Below are 9,132 nucleotides of genomic sequence, written 5' to 3' on the forward strand. Positions count from 1 at the left end.
ATACCCGGTTCTTCATTCCTTATCTGCGCGCCAAATCAGGTCAGTCCTTTGTCTAACTTTTGGCGGGCTCGTTTAAAATGATTACAGCCATTTACTTTAACGACTTCTGGAGTGGTTGTCTCCGTGCTTAATGGCCTCGATGTCCTGGCTGTTTGTCATTTATGAAACTTAATTGTCCTCATCCTGGCTTGATGGCTGCTGTGAGCTGTTACCGATTAAATATGCAGAAACCTAATGGCCTTGATTTAGGCCCATTCTAACCTGATCTGTTCCAAGGTGAATGAATGCATATTCTGTGTTTGCTTAACTGTCTGGCTCCACAAAGTCTCTTCACAGATTCATGCATTTTAGGTTTCGTTTCAGGTTTTGAAAAGTGCCTGCCTGTTTGCAAGGCCTTGCTTTTTAAAATCCTGTACTTTTGGTCACGAGGTTCCAGAAGCCATTTTGGGTACCCTTTTTACCAACTTGTCCATACAGGGTCCCTTTATCCATAACTTTTGGGGAATGTGGGAATTTTGAGAACCCTACACTCCTGGTTAAGCAACGCCTTGATTTCAAAATTCTCATCCTTGTTTACAAATCCGTCCATGGCCTCGCCCCTTCCTATCTCTGTAATCTCCTTCAGCCCCACAATCCCCGAAATATCTGCGCTCCTCTAATTCTGCCCTCTTGAGCATCCCTGATTATAATGACTCAACCTTTGGTGGTCGTGCGATCTGTTGCCGAGGCCGTAAGCTCTGGAATTCCCCCCCTAAACCTCTCTGCCTCTCTACCTCTCTTTCCTCCTTTAAGACGCTCCTTAAAACCTACCTCTTTGACCAAGCTTTTGGTTACCTGCCCTAATTTATCCTTATGTGGATCGGTTTCAAATTTGTTGTCTTAAAATACTCCTGTGCAGCTCCTTGGAATGTTTTACTATGTTAAAGGCGCTATATAAATACAATTTGTTGTTGTTGTGTTGATCAGTAGCAGCCCTTTAAGAGCAACTGCATCACCAGATTCCCCACTTCCCCAGCAAATCCTGCTGCTGATTAAGCTCCTGGTCCCATTTTAAATGAACAGAGTTTGATTTACAAAATTCTACGAGGACAATCCTTCTCCCAACCAGCACATACTGGGGTCGGATTTGAGAGCCCTCGATTGTTGTTAACGGGGTCGGTAACGGCCTCGATGTGGGGTCGATCTGTAGTTAACACCAGCAATGTGACTGGCTCCATTGTGAAATAGTCCTACTGCCGGGTGACCAAAGCGCCTGCCTGATTCAGATGTTAGGTCCCTTTTTAATATGGAAATCGGGGTCTTATAATATAAATAGGAGCCCAATTGCCATTTTTGGCAGGAACTGGTCGGAATCAGTGCTGTGCACAGGTGATGGAAGAGTAAAGACCCTCTAAAGGTAAGTGTTGAATTGTTTCTGTGGCCCCGGGTGAAAGATAATCTGGGCCACTGCCTCCCTGCGAACTCTCAACATCCGCGACCGTGACACCCCACCCCGCCCCCGTAACTTACCTTGCTAAAATCAACTCTGCTTTGATATTCAGGCTTCAATCTGGCGAACTGCATCAGATTGCCTGTTTGGCGCCCCACAGTCCGCTTGCTGAATTTATGACATGAGCCTATTTGCATGGCTGCCCAAATGTCAACATTTGCCGCATGCTCTCATGCCATAGGTTTGCACAGCCCTAATCTTCCTGACATTGTTAAATTGGACAACTAAATCTTTCATCCATTATTTAGATACTGTTGCATACTCTGACTGAAAATACATTGCAGATGAAAAAATCATCACATCGAACATCCACAATCAGAACATGAGCTTTTTAAATGAGCAAAGATATTTCTCAGCTGTGCAACTTGTATTATCATGTTAGAAGATGCCACATTTCCTGTAATTCACAAGTTTCAGCTCAGGGATGTCCTTCCTTTTTATTATAATCCCAAGCATCAGTGCCAAGTCTGTAAAGTGACATCATCCTGTTTGTCAAATGTGGAACTGAATTATTCTGTAGCCGATCTGAAACTGTTGATTTTGGGAAGAATGTCTAATGTACAATTAATCATACCTTGTAATATGTGATTCTCTGCAAAGTCGCAGCCCCATTTTAACCCTGTGTCAATCATGGCTCTTTGAATAAAATATCTCTGCAGGTACAAGAACATTGAAGGTATTTCTATTCCTGAGATGGAGCTGCTGCATCATCAGGCTGAAAATTCATTGCAAGTGGCAACTGGAACCAACTTTAGAACTACATTTACACCATCGCACCTTTCACCAAAGCTGTAGCAGGAAGGTCCAAAGAGTCACAACACAAAGTACAGCCAGTGAAAGGAAGAGATATTTCCTGGAAATCACAGGCTTTGGCTCCATTGTCTGGTCTGCGCTTTATCTTATTATAGTGAGAAAAATCAGTGTTAAATTACATTGAGGATTTCCCCAGTGAGTCAGGTGCAAAATCTGGAACTGGATTATTATGCAGCTCATCTGATGCTACTTGCATGGAAGACAATAATAAAAAGCATCAATTTATCTGGTCTCAACCCTATCAATGTTTAATTGTCTGTCACTTAGAGTTGTTTAAAAATAAGAGGAAGATATTTTCAACACCACTCCATAAGGACTTGATTAGATGATCTTTGACATGAATAATCAGAAATTGGGGAATAATTCAATTTCAGTGGGTGCACAATGAACAGTAGTGGATCAGCTGCCCGTTATAAACAGTGCCTAATTCTCCTTTCCAGTGACTGCAATGGAAAGAAAAATCAGGCAGGATATATAACGGGTGACTGATCCGCTACCACACTTTTCGCGCCTTCACCAAAGATGAATTTTATAACAGTTTTCTTAAAGTGGCAATTAAATCTTTAAAATCTAGACATAAATAATTCACCAATTATCACGACAGATTATCTGCCTGTTGCTGCTGTAAATGATGCACAAGTTCTGAATATATTTAAAACTGCAAAAGTGAAAGAAGGCCTGACTCAGGAGCAGGGAAAGTCCCTTCCACAGAAAGATTGACAGCTTTCACTTCTCAAGATTTTGCAAAGTGAAAGTAGAGGATCTCAATAAATAGGAGCTCATTGGACCTCTCTTCAGCAGAACTTCATTCAACAGAGAGAGAGTCACTGAGGGAGACGGAAGATCCTTCAGCAGAAATCTATTCAGCAGCACAAAGTTAAAGATGTACAGAGCAGCTACTGTAACGATGCTCATCCTGATTCTGTGTGCCATTACTGCACAGGGTATGTTGACATTTTGATCTTGTGTTTTATTTCTCATTGCACTGTAGTGTGAAAAGGAGTCTTTTCATTCAGTTACTGATCCAGCTATATATGTCCCAGTGTGCTGTTTGTTTATGCATTGAGCAATTAAATGGCTGCAGATGTTACATCTTATTGATAATACAATGTTGTTTTGAATACTGAATTCTCAAATATAGCTGCATTCAATCATTTGAATCCCCATTATCCTAAAGCTTTAAGTTTATGAAAGATTTTCTTCCACATTTTTATAAAAAATATACGACAGTCATCTCCAGGTTAATATAATAATTAGTTTGATTAGGATTAGTTTGGACAGATAGTTAATATTTCCTTGTGGACAATGTGTGGAATAAATGTAAAAATCTCAATGCTGAAAGCAGGTGCCAGGATTCTCTCCATGTCAATTGATAATTGAATCTAAGTTAAATTGATATTTTTACAGGTATTCCAATCCCAGGAACCCAAGGACGATGCCTGTGCACTCAGACAAGCTCCAATTTTATCCATCCGAGGCTCATCCAGAGTTTGAAATATATTCCCAGAGGATCGCACTGTGAGACACTGGAGATAATGTGAGTAAATGTGTCAGAACATCACCGTTAACTTTCCCCTTGTGTGACCTCGATTTAAGAAGTTGTGCTCATTATTCAAATCTTTTTGGATCAATCACGGTTTGTTTCTGAGGCAGAGTCGAAGAATTTTCTTGTAATATCTTTACTGAATTCTCACCTTTCAGTGGGAAACATCCAATTTCTGTGGATTAGATTTTAAAGGTTCACCTTCTCTTCACAGTGTCACCAAAACAAATGGGAAGAAAACATGTGTGAATCCTGATGCCAAGTGGGTGAAGATTATCATAAAAGCCAAGAAAGGTTGGTGTTTTTTGTTTGTCAGAGTTCAGACTTTGTGTGTGAATAAATGCAGAGACAGTGAATTGTTTTGTCACCATGTTTGTCCTCTCCTCCTTGGCCAAGGGCGTTGATTCCTCTCTGCTGCACATTCCCACAGGCTTTTGGTGCATTCTGGTACTTTTCCCAAGTGACCATCATTTATGTGTGAGCCGTGACAGTCAATAGTCGTAAGCCATTCAACCACAGTTGACAGCAGGGCTGAGCCCTACACTGCCCTCAAACAGCATCCATATATGGTAAATCCAGGAGTGGAGGGTCACTGGATAGCATCAGGTGCAGGATTGCTGGGTGATTTTATGCTCCCTAACCCACAATGCTGAGACTAATTGTCGTACCTTTAGTACCCATCTGAAATCAGCCAATTAAGCACAGACGAATGATTGAAACAGGGACCTTAAGAATATAAGATTTAATATAAATCTTCACCACTTTCATTTCCTTTTCCTGCTGCCTTCCTTCCGTTATGGTCGGCTCCATGATTTTTTGCTCTGTTGTCTGAAGGCTGTAAGCTGCTCTAATGCATCATTTTTTAATTATCTGTTCTACTTTAGTCTTTAACGTAATATGTCCTGCAGACACATCGGAACTGAGATTTTAAATGCATATATTTTTTCAAGTTGTACAGAAAAGTTGTTAAGGATAATCTAGACCATCTATTCTTCCAATTTTGTGTCATTCACCATTTTCAGAACTCAGGATTTAGTTCACCATTTACTGACTATGCATTATTCCTCGAATGTTCTTTATTCACCAAATAATTCTTCTCTCTCCTTCCCCGTGCATCCTACATGTTAAAACCATACTGCAAAATCACTGAATTGTTAACAAAATCGCAAGCGTCAGCAATGCTGCGCAACTTGTGTAAATATCAGTTTGATAATTCTCCATAATTATGTTGTTGAAGACATTGTGCATTTTATTAAAGTAAATATCTGCAGTTAGTGGGTAAAAATAATGTTATTAATTTTATTATTTTATTTAATTTCAGGTGCCAGACGACACAACTGAGAACAGAAGCCGCAATGGGCTGGACTCGATTCCACACCTGGGTGACCTGAAGTACAATGAACGTTGCAATGAAGGAAGCTCTGTCCAGGGTGTTAACTCTCTGAGGTCACCTTCTGATAGTTTGTTCAAATACTTTCTCATCAGTGTTTTCTGAAAATGATTTCACCGTTTAACCCTGGCACACGCTAATTGTTTACCCACGGCTGAAGAAACTATTCTGACCTTCCTTGTTAAACTTTGTGCTAAGACTGAGGTTTCGTTCACAGGGTGTGATGTGTTTGGTTATTTAGGTAGACTCTGGTCCAGTTACAAGTTGCTTTGTGACTGAAAACAATTTGTTTACAATGCTCCATAAGCTCCAGAAAAGGTGTGGGTACAGGAGGAAATAATAATAGACTAATAATAATAGGAATCTAACTGAGACAGATAATGTCAGTTGTTAAATTTTTGTGTTTGAAACAGAGTGGGACATGATGCTAGTTTTGGAATAACTCAATTTATGCAATTCCATGAATATATTGTTCAAAATGAACTTGTAATCATTTCTTTATCACACACTACCTCCTCACTTCTACATGTTTTACCTGGAATGAGAGGCTGACAATCCATAAAGGTCCAAGTTAGAAAAATTCTCCTTTGTTATTTCCATTACAATGTTCTGGAGTAAGATTGGAATGAAAGATCTAATAAATTAAATAAACACATTCCTTCTATTACTTTTTGATATATTGTAATGTTACATTGTTTCAAACTAATTTACAAGCCAAATTTGGGGAATTTTTTCTTTCCTGCTGAAACCCTGTTGATATTCTCTGTGATATATTGACGGCAGAATATAGAGTAGATAAAGGATTTTAATTGTTAACCAAACCTATTCCCAGATCCTGTTTGAATGAAAACTTTATATGAAAATACAAGAGCAATTCCGTGTCACTAACATTGATGCCATTTTACTGCAGTGTTTATTGATCAATGACATTTTAACTCGAATCTTGGGTTTTTCCCTATAAACATCAGACCTCAGGATCCATCCAAAACTGAAGTTTGTGGATGAAAATTCACTGTTGAAATGATATTATGTGTAAATGAAGTACATTTTAGAAGGTAGTGCTGCTTATATGATACGAACTGGAAGAAATGACATTTGTAAATAGAACTAATCTCTGTACAGTGATCAGTAGAAATGTTTTGTACTGAGAGATTTTTCACTGGCTGGTCCAGTTGAATGAAAGTCTCAAAAGATAATTGTGTAAAAGTTGTGTTGAGTATAAGGTTGTGTATCACTGAGGAAAGTTGCTACATGTGACTGAATTGTGTGTGAATGAACCTTTTGAGCGTTTTTGTACCTTTATCCCCAAATGTATTTAATTGATTAAAATCAACTACATTTCTTATGAAGAATGTATTGTCGCTGTTTCTCAATCATCAGCAAAACAGTTGTGTGATTCTCTAGTAGAACAATTTAATGGACTGATTAATAAAGAGCAATTTGTTCAGGGTACGCCTTGGAGAATGATAAAAGGTGCAGGTATTTGCAGTGAGACAGATTTCAGGACAAATTCTGCAAAATCTCAATGGGTTTTGATGGTATCTTTAACTCACTCCACCCGCTGCGAGCGGGGTGGATGGGTTGTTATGATGTCATGTCGGGGGCGTGGGTGGGGTGTTCTCATCCCTGCTATTGTAACTTCTCTCAAAACAGGCAGACGGGGTCTGCTCTACAGTTAATGTCAACTCAGGAAATCAGGAGGCCCGCACAGGGCCAAATCATACAGCCAGATCATGGCGGGGATCAGCAGTGTGGCCGGACGAAGCCATAGTAAATAGTTTCATTCATCTTTTCTGAGGATTCCTTGTGGGTACAGGGAGCTGGAGTGTTCCCCCAGATACTCCTAAGGAGTGCTCGGGCCTCACTGCCCCTGCCTTGCTTCTCCCTCCCAGCCGCGCTCCTTTAAACCACTTTCCCCAACCCAGCACTAACTTTATGCTTGGGGTTCATTCGCTCGGGTCCTGGTGGCATCAAGCTCCCACCTGAATTCCTGCTCCTGCCCATCGGCTCTGACATCACTCGCACCGGTCTCGAGCAGGAGACAGTGCCACACTAGTCAAATGAAGCCCGGATATTGAAATGGCCGGAGCTTCACACTCAACTCTCTGCGGGGATTTCCTGTTTCTGTGCCATATATCTTATGTAATCCTATGTAATTCTGGGAAGAGATTGGTAGAACCCTACGGCGAGTCATTATTAACCTTGCAGCCTGTGTGGTGTCCTAGCAGAGTGGATAGCCCGCCCTTTATAGAACCCACTAGTTTTTTGTTCCATCAATTCCAATAGCATGAAAGTCGGGCGGGTTCCAGCAGGGGTGGGCGACCCACTCCACCAGGTTAGTGCTCACATGACAAGGCGGGTTGGCAGTTAAAATCGTGGAGATTAACAGCGCGTCAAGAACGCGCCATCTTCTCACTGACTTCCCCATTTCACTGCGGCGCATTTTGAGGTGCGCCACGGACCCGCTCAGAAGAGGCAGGCGACCTTGTTGACGTATTTTACTGCTTGTTGAGAGACCCTTATCTGCCTTTTTAACATCAGGTTTTGGCTTTAACTTCTTGTACATGGGATTCAGGCACCTCCGGAACCTCGCCTGTGAAGGGGAGGTGGAAGCTCAGTGGCCATTCTGCGAGCCCATTAAGTGGCAGCTGGAAAAAGCACATAAATCCTCACACATTAAACCTGCTTCCTGGCCTAATGGAAAGGCTCTTACCTACTCCATTGTGTGCAGAGATTTAGCTGTCAGGAGTTTGCAGGTCATTTCTTCAACCTCGGAAGGCACTCTCACCATATTGCTAATCACTATGAGAACTTTGAAGGACACTTTTCCATATCTAGATAATATCACCATTGCTGGTCATGACCAGGAGCATGATGCCAACCTCCAGAAATTTTTTGACGTTCTCTGTCATCGCAACTTAACCTTAAATGAGTCCAAATCTGTGAAATCAGTACCATCAGACAACTTCCTTGGCTACTGGATGGGCAACGGTGTCATCAAACTGGATCCGGAGTGACTTCGTCCGCTTCAGGAGCTCCCTCCCCCTACGAATCTCGGCTCTCTTCGTCGGGCACTCGGCATGTTCGCCTATTATGCAAAGTGGATACCCCACTTCTCCGACATGATCCAGCCCCTGCTTCATGCAAAATCATTTCCGTTGGAGGCAACGTCTATTTCAGCTTTCAACCTCCTCAAGCGACAACTGGAAAAAGCCACGCTTCGTTCCATCGATGAAAATCTTCCTATCGTGATCGAGTGTGATGCATCGGAGGTGGCGATCTCGGCTACCTTGAATCAAGGTGGTCGACCCATTGCATTTCTGTCCAGAACTTTGCAGGGTAGCAAGCCCCATTATCCTCCTGTCGAGAAGGAGGCTACGGCTATCATCGAAGCAGTGCATAAATGGAGTCATTTTCTCGCTCGTCGCCATTTCACGCTTATAACCGATCAGCGCTCCGTGGCCTGTATGCCGGATAACCGAAAACACACTAAGATCAAGAATAACAAAATGTAACTCTGGAGGATGGAATTGGCCGCCTTTGGCTACACCATATAGTATCGACCCGGCAAAGAAAATGTGGCCCTGGATACCCTCACGCGGGCATTCTGCTCATCTAGGTCAACTTTGACTCTTGCGGATTTTCATACTGACTTATGCCATCCTGACGTTACCTGTATGTTGCACTTTGTGCGGTCTAAAAATCTCCCATTTTCTACGGAAGATGTGAAAAGAACATGCTCGACCTGTAGAATTTGTGCGGAATTAAATCCGCAATTCTTCCGTCCATTGGATGGCTCGCTCATACACGCTATACAGCCTATGCAGCGACTCAGCATTGACTTTAAAGGGCCATTGCCTTCCTCAACGCGAAACACCTACTTACTTACTATGGTGG

The 9,132-nt window shown here is 41.9% G+C and overlaps 1 protein-coding gene across 1 annotated transcript; it reads left to right on the forward strand.

Annotated features, from left to right (window-relative positions):
* Positions 1 to 1,309: 1,309 nt before the first annotated feature.
* LOC147123120 (interleukin-8-like) lies at positions 1,310 to 6,909 on the forward strand. The gene is made up of 5 exons (XM_085966749.1): positions 1,310 to 1,396; positions 2,149 to 3,246; positions 3,710 to 3,839; positions 4,060 to 4,139; positions 5,167 to 6,909. The coding sequence occupies exons 2-5, from the start codon at positions 3,186 to 3,188 to the stop codon at positions 5,184 to 5,186; spliced, it is 291 nt and encodes a 96-aa protein (XP_085822875.1). The 5' UTR covers positions 1,310 to 1,396; positions 2,149 to 3,185; the 3' UTR covers positions 5,187 to 6,909.
* The last annotated feature ends 2,223 nt before the right edge of the window (positions 6,910 to 9,132 follow it).

The sequence above is a fragment of the Somniosus microcephalus genome, chromosome 2 (genome assembly GCF_052327205.1).
Source record: "Somniosus microcephalus isolate GS21.2 chromosome 2, FLI_Smic_1.0, whole genome shotgun sequence".
NCBI lineage: Eukaryota > Metazoa > Chordata > Chondrichthyes > Squaliformes > Somniosidae > Somniosus > Somniosus microcephalus.